Here is a 14,995-nt window from a genome sequence, read left to right as displayed (position 1 = left end):
AAAAAGAAGAAGAGTTAAATAGAGAGTTTGCCAAATGCTGGAAATTTCATTTTCTATGGAAAAAAATGCCAACAAAACTTTTTCATACAAATAGTCGTAGAAGATAGATCCTTATCAGAGAAATTATATGATAAGAGGGCTTACAAACTCGTACTCATCATCCCATCCTTGACATTTGATCCAACAGAGGGTCAGTTTTTGAGAACTGCTTTTGGATCAAATGTCAAGGGTGGTTCTTTGGGCGTACCTTTACGTGTTTTTCATTGTATAATTTCTCTCCTTATCATGTATCCTCTCTCCCGTACACATTTTGTACGATAACAACTCTTGTAACTGCTAACCCGTACGGGTGTGGCTCTCTGGCTTAAAGTGTTGGGTATGCTCCTCATTGACGCGAGTTGGAATCCCCCGGGTTTACTTTAAGCGTGTGGATTACGGGTGATTGCACGCATCCACAGGGAATAGTCCTGCCCTAAAAATTAGGTTGGAGATACCCTATGTCATCACACAAAAGAAAGGGCCCTTGTAACTGCTAATCTTATCATTAAATGGGTTATAATGGTTGTTTGTTTTTTTCATGAATACTAACTTATACAAGTAGGCCCCACAATGCTACATTGTCACCTACCCTAATCTCGGTGGGGAGGTCCAAATTAACAATGTCCCCATTCCAATTGATGTGGTAGACATACCCCATTTTTTTTTGCCTTAGCTGATCATAGTCTACTCCAATGATGAACCCCATGCTGTTTTCTTTATAAAAAACATCAAATAGTCTTTAAACTCGCGTTACATGGACTGCGTTTCTGAAATAGTCAATTCTACTTTAATTAAAAGGCTCGTCTTTGCTAAAGGAACCTCCTTTTTGTGCTAAAAGTATTCTTGAGTGAGACACCGCTTGGCTTTGGGCATGATTACTCTCCATCTTACAAACTTAAACATCTCAGGGCTAAGAGACCCCCAAAGTTTTTCAACCAAAACTTTTGATAAGGCCTTGAATATGCTTATGGATCGAGAGCAGGCATTGAAATGAAAGCGCACTGCAATCACTTGGGATAATGAAGAATCAGAAAGAAATATTTAAGAGCAGAGGATTTCGAGGGTTATATATTATTATTGGCTCCTAGAAGGTGTCTTGTGCAGGATGCAGATAAGGTTCAGTGAAGCCAAACCCCCCCCCCCCCCCCCCCCCCCCCCCCCCCCCCCCCCCGCGTTAACATTTTCTGTGAGAATGGTTCACTGCTTTAGGATAAATTCACCGTTTCCCCTTACCTTTGAAATTTAATGGATAACGTTGGATAACGTTGAGGGGGGGGGGGGGGGGGGGGGGGGGGGGGATTAGTGAATTGGTGCAGAAACATGGTTTTGCTTCGGTAAGAGCCCATTAACGTGGCGCTAATGGCAGCTGAAGCAGTACCTTGCCAAAGACAGACAACCAAAAAGGAAATTGGGAGCATCACCTTCTCTGCGACACTACATGTTACCCACCAAACTGCATCGGGGTAAGTTAGTTCTTACCCATCACATTACATTTATGTGTTTGGGGGCTCGATATGTGCACGTGTTATTATAGTGTATATGGCCTAGTGATGTAGTTATTATGTGGTTATCACTTGTGTATTTTGGGTAGCGGGTCTTGTTGTTGATGGTGTCTCTTGTAAGTGGGCAAATGGATTGATGATGTATAACTACCTTTGTGCTTGTATTTAAGTAGTTATATAATGATGGAAGTAGAGAGAATTTAGCAACCAAACAAGAAACTTGTGTTTCTTGAGAGTCATTGGTTCCTCTCGAATTGAACCTTTAGAAGGTCCAGTGGCCGCGAATCAACCTCTCTACGTCTCCTCTATTTTCTCTTTGTTTATTTGTTTTACGGCCAACTAGGCACGTAACCGGGCATGTGTGTTTTTATTATACTTTCTATCCCATGAAAGTGGTCTTTCTTCCTTTCTTGTGTACTACAATGCATGAGAAAGGTGCTCTCTGTTCTACCAGTCCAAAACCAGGAGAAAAGTTGGATATTTGCAATCAAATCTGGCTAGGCTATTTCATGTTTCTCTTTTCGTCTTTCATTTCTTGATAGGTATCCAATCCATAGTCTTATATCGCTTGTGACCCATTCTCTCTCCTTGTATGTACTACGATCTGCATGCAAAATAGGTTAAGAATTATGATATTTTTTAACTAATGTTCTATAAAATTATTAGCGGGGTCTCTAGTTACTTTCACACCCTGCAATTTTCAGTGTCATGGGGTTCAAGAGTGGCTAGAGCCTCCTCTTTCTCTAATGTTTTTCCAAGCAATCCTCTTCATTTTAGCTTGACCATCCTTAGAAACTTTGATTTGAGGTATAATTCAACAAGGCTATCTTAGAAAAATTCCGGAAATGATTTTGATAAATTTCCAGGAAAAACACTTTTTTCTATCTACATAATGTGTATCTAATGTGGAAATGCTAAAAAGAAAGTTGCGCTAGCATGGAATTCAGATCATACATCTTTGACTTTCACCCATAATATATAGAATTCTAATTAGCTTAATCAATTTAACCAACCTCTAATCTTGATGTTATTGAACTTAGGGCTACACTAATCATCCATATCTCAATAAGGATGAGATGCATTGCCCACATTATATCTTACAATTTATTGGCCAAGTACTGTCTCTTTTAAATCAGATGACCCTATCTCTTTATTGGCCCTAGTACTGCCCACATTAGATCTTACAATTTATTGGCCTAAATACTTCCAAGAAGAGATAAATTATTGATTTTTTTAGTTCTTTATTTTACGCCTGGGATGTCCGTTCGGAATAGAACCAAGATCATGCAGGTAACCTTTTGATGTTCTACGAGATCAATGGTCTTGATTTCACATATTAGAAACTTTCTTGTCAATGATATCTATTAAAATAAGACAAAAAATGGAAGGTTGTATGAGTGATTGTATGAAGATGTGAGTTCAGTTCACTACAATGTCTCTCAATAATTTTGAATTTTCACAAGATCAAAAAGAATAAATGAGAAATTAACAAATTATTAATAAAATTCAATTTTAACTCCGAAGTTTCGGTCTTAATTTGGAATATTAGCATCTAATTCAAAAAAAACACGAGAACATTTGAAATAGGGAAATGATATTTCCCCTCCTTAAACTGATAAAATCCCCCCCTTTAACGGTTTATGTGAGAATGGCTCACTGCTTGAGAATAAAATCACCCCTTTTAACGTTTTTCTTTGCCTTTAAAACTTAACGAATAACATTAAAGCGGGGGATTTTATCCGTCAGAGGGGGGAAATATCATTCCCCTTGAAATATTCTCCATTTTTAGAAGTTAGAACGGGCATCAAAACTAATGATTTTTTTAAAGAATTTTTCAAATATTTAGGAAATTTTGCTGTTGCTTAGAACAGTGGCTAAAGTCATCCTGACTAAAAAGAGTGCAGCATTGTTGCACCATAAATCATTTGATGTGCCCAATTTTTAAGCTTATGGCATCTGTAACTGTAGACACAAATCTCCCTCTAAGTCAATATTACACAAGCATATAAAAAGGAAAAAAAATGGCAGTAAAGCTTTTATACACCCATGACAAACAAACAAAGAAATTCCAAAATTTCAGAAGCAAACAAAAAAGCATAATGGGAACTCAAACATCTATGTTTTTTAGATCACTGATTCTTCTCCTGCATCTGCCAAACAGAGAGAGAAAAATAAAATGAAATCAGAAGAAGCTGAAGATAATTCAAGAAGTATCAATTAGATGTAAAATAAGAGATGGGGAGATACCTTTCCCTGGTACAACTATAATGGGAGCAGATTTACAGTTGTGGAAGCAATATTCAGTAACACTTCCCTGCAAGACACTGGAAGAAACCCACATGATTGTTATTGGTATTTTGTTTTATTCTCTGGGAAGGTTGATAATGGGCTGGTGATATTGGCACTACCAAGTTTTGATAATGAGCCTAACTCACCTTGTCTTTTATTCTTTAGTTAGTTGTCAAAATTAGTTATTACGATTCCCAAAACGATCTAAGCACAGCCAATTAAAACAGAAAGGACAAATTGAATTCGGGTCATTATAAAAAAAATGGTAGTGCGAATATCAGTAGGTAGCCAAAAGAAGAAGAGAAAGACCTTTTGATTAAGCTCCTTCCTCTGGTTCCCATGACCACGGCAACGGGCTTCAGCCTTTCAGCCTCCTTGCATATAGCCTTCCCACAGTCTCCTTCCACGATCCGAGCCACAGTTTTCACCTAAACACAAAAAAAACCCATCTCAATATCCGCACGAATAAAAGGAAAAACCATACATAAAACTCAACTCACCATAGCCACTTGAAACGCCTCCACCTGAAGCTTCTCCATCAGTTCCCGAGTCGCCTCATAAACGATCTGATTTTCCAAACCTCAACAAATAAAAAGCAAAAGAAACGAGAATCAGAATCAGTAGAAGCATTCTGAGAATCAGAATTTAATGGTTTGAATAATTGATTACTGGTAACGGCATGGACGAGGTGGATAGTGTCAGCGAGCCGGCAGAAATGGGCGATGGCCCAATCGAAAGCGTGTTTGCTTTTGGGGCCATGATCTATGGCTATGAGGACGTCTCTCCCTCTTCTTCTCTCTCCTGTTTCTCTCTCTAGCTCTGGCTCATGAATTACCGGTATCAAAGAAGGCAGATTCACCTCCCTCCAGCTATACTCCTCTTCCTCTTCTATTACTGTGTGTATCGACATGTCTCCCTTTGAAAATTAAGAATTCCTCACAACCCAGAACAACCAAAAAGAAGAAACAAAATAGAAATGGTATCTTTTTCCTTTGTGTGAAGAAGAAAACGAGGCGGCTGTATGTGCTACTGCTCTGTCTTCTACTTTAGCTCGGAAATGACTTCTAGTGTTGAATTTTGGACACTCGTAGGTTCTGTTCACTTGTTTTCCTGGAAAGGAAAAGAAAATATTTCCCGGAAATCCGACGTGGCATTAGAAAAAGAAATTCAGGGAATCTGTGCAGGAAAATGTTTCTCTTAACTGTTTCTGACTTATTGCAGAAATTCCACATGTAATTCTATTTTCCCTGTAAAGCAAGTGAACACCAGAATTCTGTCTTGTCAAGGAAAAAAGGAGCTGTTTTCTAGGGATTTGCTTTCCAGGGAACACAAGTGAACGGAGCCTTAGTCTAAGCTGTTTATTTGGTAGGTCCTTTCTGGTTTGCTTAGATCTCATCCGTTAGAATCAAGAGCTGCTAAAATCAATGGCTTACCTCCTTCTACAGAAAACCCAAGTAGGACTTCTCTTGATCAAAGTGTCAAGATCAAGAGATATTAGCGTCAATGAATCAATCCCAGTTATATATCTAAAGGGTCTCTTTTGGATGCCATCAAGCCCTTATAGTCCCCTATTTTTCAAAACCTACTGTAAGGACCAAATCATTCGATGATCCAATCCATCCATGTGATAGAACACAATGTAAATAGGTTGTTCCTGAAAAATCATTTCCATAGAATGATCCTAGCCCTACAATCTATAGAGGTTTCCATAATATGCAGTTCCTCTATAGATCGGAGGGTTGGGATCATCCTATAGAAATGATTTTTCGGGCGCCACCTATTTACATAGTGGCCCATCACATGGACGATTTGGATCATCCAATAGTGTGGTTTGTACAGTACTTTTTGAGAGTTACGGGACTATAAGGGCTTACACCGTATAAAAACTCAAGGGTATCTTTTTAGAAATTATATGGTGCCAGAGCAGGTACACTCGTGTAAGAGGCATAACTATTGATATTGGATCTAACAGCAGCATCTTTAAAACTGTGCAGCTGTTGGATCAAATATCAAGGACAGTGCTTGCATGGTACCGCTAACACGAGCATACCCGCTCGGGCAGCTAACAAAAAACCGGATGGGCCGTACGGTCCTTTTTGAAAACAAATACTAGACGATACGGCCATTCACGAGATAAAAATGTGTGTTAAAGAAATAGAAGAGGAAGGATTGAAGAAAGAGCAAACAGGTGGGAGGGGAGAAGAGAGTGGGAAATGGCGACAACAGAGTCGGATGGGGAGGAAGAAGGAAAGCTGGTGGGGAATCAGAATCTGGTAATCGACGAACATCTGAGGGAGATGGCTAAGAAGGCAGCTTGGAGTGTCAGCTCTTGTAAGCCCGGCAATGGCGTCCTTGCTCTTCGCGACGATAACCTCGATACCTACTGGCAGTAATCTCTCTCTCTCTCTCTCTCTCTCTCTCTCTCTCTCTGTTCTAGAATAGTGATTTATTGAGTAGGTTAGGGTTTGTAATTTGTTTTTTGTTCCCATAAAGAGACGACCCTAGATTTCATGTTTTGGATTCCTCAAATATCTTTTCCACTTTTAATCAAAGATTGCTAAACTCTCTATGGAAATCAGAGGAAAACTAACCGTTTGGATACAACTATTTATAACCTAGGATTCTAAAATCCTGAATTTTACAAGCTAAAACCGGGATTTTATAATTTAAAACCTGGATTGTACATCTTCAGGATTGTAAAATGCAGGTTTTAGCTGATAAAATCCAAGTTTTAGCTTATAAAATGTAGGTTTTAGCTTGTAAACTATAATCTAGGATTTTACAATCCTGGATTATAAAATCCATGAATACAAACGCCACGTTGGCTCGCAACTAGCTGTTCAATTCTGTGTTTTGTTATCTCAATCTCAGCACATCTCTCTGCTTAGGAATAAGAAACAAAAAGATCACTTGATGGTGAGAACTGAGAAGTGAGAACTGATGCATGCTTTAACCAAAAAACAAGAGACAAATATTTCACAAAATCATAGATATGAATGTTTTTTTTTTAATATATATTGTTGCTTTCTCTAAAGGGAATTGCATTACTTTAATGCTTTTTAAGGTTTGTATCCGATCGTTCTGTTATTGTACTCCAGGTCCACTTTCAAATCCTTTGATGCCAAGTATATTGAAATCACCCCAAAAGTAATGGAAACGAAAGTGAATCATAACAAGTTTTTTTGCTCATTTTATTTTAAACTAGATGTGCCAAAGTATAGATTTGTAACTATTGCAGGTGTTTTGAACTTGGTTCTAAAGATGCTGTATCAGAGAGTATACTTACGTACGCTATTATTTTTATTGTTCCAGGTCAGATGGTGCTCAACCCCATCTAGTCAATATCCAGTTCCAAAAGAAAGTGAGGTTGCAAGTAGGTATCCGCTGTTTCTGTTGGATTTGCATTTTAAAGTACATGGATTCTGCTTTTAATCTGATGCTAGCGAGTTGTAACACCTTTTCTTCAGCTACTTGTACTCTATGTCGACTTCAAGCTTGATGAGAGCTATACCCCGAGCAAGATTTCTGTTCGGGCAGGTGATGGCTTCCACAACTTGAAGGTACCACTTTGCTTTTTACTGATATTAAAGTTATTAGATACTTAATCTCTGACCACTATGCTTTAGACAAGTGCGTTGAAGTCTAATTTGGAGGTGCTGTGAATATAATATTGTTTGTTTCGAATGGTGGAAATTTCATTATAGAAATGAAGCAAAAGATACACCTCGACCGAGATGGTCAATGGCCATCATCATGAACATAATGGTAGTTTCCTCCCTGGTAATCTTGAATTTTTGAATTGTGTGCCAAGATTCTTGCGTAACTTCTATAATCAACACACTTGATATTTCATCAACGTTGTGGGTGGATCTGACTTCTGAGATATTACTCGCCCAGTACTGAATAGACCATTATCATAAAAGTAAATTATATATATATATATATATATATATATATATATATATATATATATATATATAGAGAGAGAGAGAGAGAGAGAGAGAGAGAGAGAGAGAGAGAGAGAGTTCTTCCGCTGCAGTGCAGGGAGTTCCCCGCGCTGTAGTGGTTTATAACGCCTCGCATTGGTCGCTTTTTCTAGGCCCGCAAAGGTGGACCCGCTAAACGAACCAATGGTAGGTGGTATAAACCACTTAAGCGCAGATAACGTCCCTGCGCTGCAGCGCATGAACACTTTTCTCATATATATATATATAGGAAAAGAAGCAACAAATACCCCTCGACCGAGATTGTCAAGGGTCACCTTCACGAACATAATAGTAGTTTCCTCACTGGCGACCAATATATCAAAGGAAATTTTGTGGGTAGACAGATTGTATTTTTTGGTCCTCTGAAAGACTTCTTGGGTATTTGGGTAGCATATTCTTCCTATGGCTTTAACCTGCCCCTCCCCGGTGAAACCCGGTACATATTTTTATACATTGCCCTTTGTCTATCCAAATTTGGAGCTACTTTCCTGGGTTGTTTAAGTGCCCTCAAACCTTAATAATCTCTCTAAAATTATTGACTTTTGGACGTAGAGGTAAGATTTATTTTTATACATTGTTGTAAGATTTATGTTCTTTGATCTTTATTAATATTTTACATGCTACATCTGAATTTTCCAGGAGATAAAAACTGTGGAACTTGTCAAGCCAATCGGATGGGTTTATATATCCTTGTCTGGAACTGATCCCCGGTAAGCCTTATCCTTGTGATTGTTAGATGTCTGTGTTAGTTCACGAGATCTTTGTTAGATGTCCCATGTAGATACTTCTATATTCTTACTTTATTAGATCTGCCTGTTGCATCTACTTATTCATTGGATCTCCAACATCATTGTTCGTATCACTATGCCAGAATCATTGACATTGGTTTCTTTGATTTCCTTCACATATCTGTTTTGTACTATTGCAGGCATAATGGCATATTAGTTACGAGATCTGCTGATGTCAAAATTTTCTTTCGTTGAGGTTCCATTGGCTGAATGCCTTATAGAGATTCACTTATTTCTGTAGGTTGTGTTACATATATGCTTTTAGGAGAAATGTAGAGCATAGGAAACTTTTAGGATTTTATTAATTTTTTAGCAGTGATTAGAAATTGGTGCAAAGTTATGGCGATTGCTGTTTATTTGGCATTGATCTGCTATTTCCTTGTGCTCTAATAGCAAAATAGAGGGATATTCTTTTCCCTATTTCTCCCTTTGATAGGAAGCCTGTAATCATAGCAAAACACAGGTAATAGCGGCCACCAAGTGCTCAAACAAATGAGACCTTGGCTCCAGCTTGTTTAAACACCATAATTAGTAGCTTAAATTGCCACTTCCCCATGCCATGGAAGTAGGGCATAGGAAGTTTTTCGTTGATTCTTTCATTGAGGACTCAATGCATGGCTTCTTATTTGAGACATATTGAGCGATGAAGTATGATGATAAAAGCTACTAAAAGCTCAATCAATTGCCTACGTTTCTAATTCTTAAAATGCCAAAGAATATCTGACATAAGTATCTGGTTTGGGGAGTTCAATACCGTTAGCCAATCAACTGGATACTCCAATAAATGTCAACAACAGAGAGCGAGATCACCTCCACATGCGCTCCATGATGGAAACAATGTTACTCTTATCGAACCATTGTCTTCAAATTCTCCATGATTGTCAACCATAAACTTTATTTAAGAAAGAAAATACCAAAAAAGGGGTGGACGTGCTGTCGCAAAATGAGAACAGCATAATAAAAATAGAAAATGGAAAACGCCCAATCTGAATAAGTGGAAACTTGAAAAGAGACTCCCATCACCACTGGTAACACATCTCCTACTCTGATCGGGTTTCTCAAACCCCCAATGGGATGGTGAGTAGGCTGTCTCCCCGGCGCTTCGAGTAATATGCATAAGTGCAGTACGGAGCACGTTGTTTTGGGGGGGGTGGGGGGGGGGGGGGGGGGGGTGGTGTTCACCTTCTCTTCTCCCTTGATCTTCTATAGGTTTTTTCACACTTTTCTTTTGTTTAGCTTGTACTTGGCCACCTTGGCAGCTTTTCTTAATAAATCATTGATATTAAAAAAGGTTCATTTTTAGAAACAAAGATAAAATAATCCTAATAAGGGGTGTACATTGAGAAAGACTGAGTAACCTAAGGAGATCCTTTATCTTTGTTTTTACATTCGACCATAGTGGGAGAGTATCTACATCCCGAAACATAAACTTCTAGACCAAAACATTTTTAGTTGAACTCGATCATTCGGCATTACAATGTTGATTTAATAATGAAGAGGTAGGTTTCATGGTTGGTTTCAATGCTACTGTTTACTGATCTTTGATCTTGTAGTCCTTGAAAACCTGTAGTTTACTGGTGTCAGAGCATTTTGGCTGGAACTGGAGGAGTGAAGGGTGTTTCACCCTGTTCTGTTCAAAATAAGGTTAAAATGGTAAGAATAAACCAAAAAATAGCCGTTAAAGTGCATTTCTGTTAATTTCAAAAAATTAGTGATTTCCGAAACAGGGCATTTCACCTTGCTTCATTCAAAACAAGGTGATTTCCGAAACAGAGTGTTCCACCTTGTTTCATTCAAAACAAACAAAACGGAACAGAACAGCCCAATACGGAACGAATTTCTGATCCAACTGGGACGAGATGTTTCATCCGTTTTGATCTAAATAAAATGAATTTTACGACTATTATGTAGTTACTTGTTCCAATTTTTATGATATGTTTCGTGAGAATTGGGAAAACAAATGTTTAAGGAAGTGCTTGCCAACTTGTTTTTATTGAAGTTACAATGGAAATTTGGCCAGATTTGAACTTTGAACCATGAAAATTGCTCGACATTGAGACTGCCTCACCTTTTTTAATTATCAAAGCGCAAAATCCACGGCATAGGGTTCTTGGAAAGCAAGTTGTTAAATTTAGACGCTCTATCTCACAATTCAATTATATTCCAAAGCTGTGTATCGTAACACTTTGAACTCGGGCTTTTAGTCTACTGACATTCTAGGGCATTCTGAGATGAACCCTCACTTCAGGACCACTGAAATTGATTTTCTACTGGGATGCTGTGATCTTTTTGCAGTGTTCTTACTTATTTCTCACAATGAACCCCAATAAACTTCCATGTTGGACACCTGGTTTAAAAAGAATTTCTTGCTAGTGATTATTTTCTTTTTTGGTAAGTAGGCAATCACCTGTTCCAGTAATTACTGTTGTTTACGGGTGCTTGCCACCTATTTGGTATTGAATTTGCCTCAAAATTTATGGATAAGGTTTGAAAGATAAAATTGCTTTAGTAACTGGGTAAGAATGTCACAGATGGGAGAGTTTTGTGTGGGTTCCATTAGGCATCTGGAGATATTCATTCAGTATAATACATTATATTATGCTTTAGTCAAACAATATCCATTTACACTTTGTTTCCCCGCATTGCAGAGAAGCATTTATCAATACATTCATGCTACAACTTGCTGTGCTGTCTAATCACCTAAATGGGAGGGATACCCATGTGCGCCAGATCAAAATTTATGGGCCTCGACCGTATGTCTGCATTTTCGAACTTTTTTGCTTCTTGCACACTGGTCTCCCTACTGAGGCTTTCTTTAATTATTATGGTCTGTTACAGGAACCCCATTCCCCACCAACCATTTGAGTTTACTTCAAGGGAGTTCATCACTTACTCTTCTGTAAGATGAAAACTATTGGAATTGGTTACTACGTTTACCTGGAGGCCAGAGCTGTTACCAAAAGTAGAACATAGTCCTTGATCCAAAAGTGCCTAGAGATTGCATGGTTTTGAAGCTTGGGGATGACTTTTATAGCAGAAGATTATGGTAAATGTATTCTAGACATACATTTTGGCATAGTTCTTGATAATTTTGCTTGGTATTGGAGAGCATCAATAATTTAGGTTGTTGTAGTTGTACAAAGCATCAAATTAGGTATTTGGCGACAGTCCATATCCACAGAACCTTCATGGGACCTCATTTTCTTAACAATAGCATTGCTGCTTTGTATAAGAAGTAATCAAATCTTTTTGCTTAATCAGTGAAATTCCACTACTTAAAAAGTTCACCTTTCGAAGACAGATCTTGGATGCATGTTAATATGACTGAATAAAGAAGATTGATTATATATTTCTTGCATTCTGGTCACATAAATGTAGGGTATTTTTATTTTTTTTGAATGGTATGAATGAATGTAGGGTATTGCCATCTTAAAATCTGGTGCATCTACCCATATCAGTTTGTCTTGTACATAAAAGGTATAACACTAAATCAATAGGAATACGATGTAAGTGCCTAGGTTCATGGGTTGCAATAACAGACCCCTATATATATATATATATATATATATATATATATATATATATATATATGAGAAAAGTGTTGATGCGCTTAAGTTGTTATAACACCTCCATTGGTGTGCTTTAGCGGGACCCAAAAATTTAAACGAATGGGAGGCGTTATAACAACTTAAGCGCACCAAAAAAATGGTGAACAAATTTTTTTTTTTTTTCTCTCTCTCTCTCTCTCATATGAGCTTGAGGGCCCAAACACATGGGTCCCACATTTTTTGTGGTGATCCAAACCATTCATTTGCAAGGCCCCATCATAGATAGGGTGTGTACCAAAAATCAGCCCATTGGATCATCCTAACCACTCCAAAAGCGGAGGGCAAAAATGGGCAGATTTGTGGCAAACGGTGTCTGTCCATTTTGCCCTCCACTTTTGGATGGGTTAGGATTATCCTATGGAGCTGATTTTTTATACACACTCTATCTATGTAAGGGCCTTTCAAATGAATGCTTTGGATCATCCTAACAATGTGGGCCCATATGTGTTTGGGCCCTCAAGCTCATATAAGCTATATGAGCTTCAAGCTCACAATCATTTTCCTCATATATATATATATATATATATATATATATATATATATATATATATATATATATATATATATATATATATATATATATATATATGGTAGAAGAGAAAAGAAGAGAATTTTTTGAATTTTTTGAAAATTCTATGAGAATTTTTGACTTTTTTTAACAAATGCACCCATTCAACCCACATATTTTCAATCCTACCCCATCCTTTATGCTTTTTAACAAAGGCACCCATTAAAGTCACATAATTTCAATCTTACCCCCCTCCTTTATGCTTTTTTAATAAAAAATCTATAGGGTGATCGTAACCATCCGATTGAAGAGGAATTATGGAAACCTCTATAGATTGGAGGGCTAGGATCAGCCTATGGAAATGATTTTTGGGGCACAACCTATTTATGTTGTGTTCCATCACATGGACGGTTTAGATCAACCTATGATGTGGTCTATACAATTCTTTGTCGGCCCGTGCATTGCACGGGGTTTTTTGCTAGTATATATATATATATATATATATATATATATGAGAAAACGGTTCCTACACATATGTGTAGAGAGTTCTCTACACACTAGCTTAAAATACAGTGGGGGCCCACATTGTTTGGGTGATCCAAGCCATCAATTTTAAAGGCCCTCACATAGATAGGGTGTCCACAAAAAATCAGATCCGTAGGATCATCCTAACCATTCAAATTGTGGAGGCAAAAAGTGGACTAATTTGTGAAGGTTTAAAGACATCCATTTTACCTTCACAAATCGTAGGGTTGGGATGATCCTATGGATCTGATTTTTTGTAGACACCCTATCTATGTGAGGGCCTTTAAAATGGATGGCTTGGATCACCCAAACAATGTGGGCCCCCACTGTATTTTAAGCTAGTGTGTAGAGAACTCTCTACACATATGTGTAGGAACCGTTTTCTCTCTCTCTCTCTCTCTCTCTCTCTATATATATATATATATATATATATATATATAGAGAAAACGGTTCCTACACATATGTGTAGAGAGTTCTCTACACACTAGCTTAAAATACAGTGGGGACCCACATTGTTTGGGTGATCCAAGCCATCCATTTTAAAGGCCCTCACATAGATAGGGTGTCTACAAAATATCAGATCCATAGGATCATCCCAACCCTACGATTTGTGGAGGTAAAATGGATGTCTTTAAACCTTCACAATTTAGTCCATTTTTTGCCTCCACAGTTCGAATGGTTAGGATGATCCTACGGATCTGATTTTTTATGGACACCCTATCTATGTGAGGGCCTTAAAAATGAATGGTTTAGATCACCCAAATAATGTGGCCCCCACTGTATTTTAAGCTAGTGTGTAGATAACTTATCTACACATATGTGTAGGAACCGTTTTCTCATATATATATATATATATATATATATATAGGCAGCTGATATTTGCACTACCATGGTAGTGCCAACATCAGGAGCCTGTGTGTGTATGTGCGCGTGCGCGCGGTTTTGATGTAGTTCTACTTGTCTAGATGCATTTTCTCTATCCTTTACTGTTATGGACAATGTGAATATTTCAGCATTATAGTACAAACTGTATGTGTCGCATGTTGGCTTTTCTAGGCTTGTAATGTCTGACACCTTCACACACATATCCTCATGCATACACATTGATTGTAAATTTTAGTATTATTTATATACATTTCCCGAACATTCCTTGACTTTTTTTAAATTCGCCATTTTCCTGCATCTGTAGCATTTGGTTAAACCAAAATTGCGACTACAGAAAGTGGATGCGAACAAAATTTTGTAATTGCTGATTTTCTGCTGATTTTTTTAATTATTTTGATAAAACGACAAAACCCCAAAATAATCCTGGGATTTTAAAAAAATCCTTGATTTTTTTATATATACGATATATAGTGAAAAATATTGTGATATCACAATAATTTTTACTCAACTCATCTTAACTCAACTCAACTCAACAAAGCCTTTGTCCCAAACTAGTTCGGGTCGGCTAAATGAATCCTTTAGAAAAACTTCATGAAGAATGTGAAAGGAATCTATCCGGCTCTAATCCTGGCTCTAGTTGGGTTCTTCTACGTGGATCATTTTCTTCCATTCTATCCTATCTAAGGTCATGATCTCTGTTATGTTCCTAGCTATCGAGTCTTCCCTCATTGTTTCTACGCAAGTTGTTTTCGGTCTGCCCCTACCTCTTTTTACTCCATCAATTTGGTACGAGTCGCCTCTTCTCACCAGAGCATCCAAAGGCCTACGTTGGATATGTCCAAACCATCTTAAGCGGTGCTCTCTC

The 14,995-nt window shown here is 37.8% G+C and overlaps 2 protein-coding genes across 2 annotated transcripts; one reads left to right on the top strand and one right to left on the bottom strand.

The window, feature by feature from the left end:
- Window positions 1-3,427: 3,427 nt before the first annotated feature.
- On the bottom strand, window positions 3,428-4,895 carry RD2 (Adenine nucleotide alpha hydrolases-like superfamily protein). The gene is made up of 5 exons (XM_077386653.1): window positions 4,500-4,895; window positions 4,331-4,410; window positions 4,140-4,258; window positions 3,789-3,865; window positions 3,428-3,691 (listed from the first exon to the last, which is right to left on the bottom strand). The coding sequence occupies exons 1-5, from the start codon at window positions 4,738-4,740 to the stop codon at window positions 3,666-3,668; spliced, it is 543 nt and encodes a 180-aa protein (XP_077242768.1). The 5' UTR covers window positions 4,741-4,895; the 3' UTR covers window positions 3,428-3,665.
- A 1,088-nt stretch (window positions 4,896-5,983) lies between these two features.
- Window positions 5,984-11,962, top strand: APC10 (anaphase promoting complex 10). The gene is made up of 6 exons (XM_077386652.1): window positions 5,984-6,219; window positions 7,143-7,203; window positions 7,298-7,390; window positions 8,456-8,526; window positions 11,253-11,357; window positions 11,443-11,962. Exons 1-6 carry the CDS (start codon window positions 6,044-6,046, stop codon window positions 11,510-11,512), a joined length of 576 nt encoding a protein of 191 aa, XP_077242767.1. The 5' UTR covers window positions 5,984-6,043; the 3' UTR covers window positions 11,513-11,962.
- Window positions 11,963-14,995: the final 3,033 nt, after the last annotated feature.

The sequence above is a fragment of the Tasmannia lanceolata genome, unplaced genomic scaffold, assembly GCF_043159265.1.
Source record: "Tasmannia lanceolata isolate RefF3 unplaced genomic scaffold, GAP_Taslan_0.1 ptg000008l, whole genome shotgun sequence".
NCBI lineage: Eukaryota > Viridiplantae > Streptophyta > Magnoliopsida > Canellales > Winteraceae > Tasmannia > Tasmannia lanceolata.
This window is presented reverse-complemented; position numbering and strand designations above follow the sequence as displayed.

What these genes read in the sequence shown, in the direction of transcription:
- RD2 (XM_077386653.1), bottom strand. Translation starts at nt 4,740, where the DNA reads ATGTCGATACACACAGTAATAGAAGAGGAAGAGGAGTATAGCTGGAGG. An exon ending in CCTCGTCCATGCCGTTACCA is followed by an intron (nt 4,411 to 4,499) that starts GTAATCAATTAT and finishes TTATTTGTTGAG; the next exon opens with GTTTGGAAAATCAGATCGTT. An exon ending in TATAGTTGTACCAGGGAAAG is followed by an intron (nt 3,692 to 3,788) that starts GTATCTCCCCAT and finishes TCTGTTTGGCAG; the next exon opens with ATGCAGGAGAAGAATCAGTG.
- APC10 (XM_077386652.1), top strand. Translation starts at nt 6,044, where the DNA reads ATGGCGACAACAGAGTCGGATGGGGAGGAAGAAGGAAAGCTGGTGGGG. An exon ending in TTGTCTGGAACTGATCCCCG is followed by an intron (nt 8,527 to 11,252) that starts GTAAGCCTTATC and finishes CCCGCATTGCAG; the next exon opens with AGAAGCATTTATCAATACAT. An exon ending in AAAATTTATGGGCCTCGACC is followed by an intron (nt 11,358 to 11,442) that starts GTATGTCTGCAT and finishes GGTCTGTTACAG; the next exon opens with GAACCCCATTCCCCACCAAC.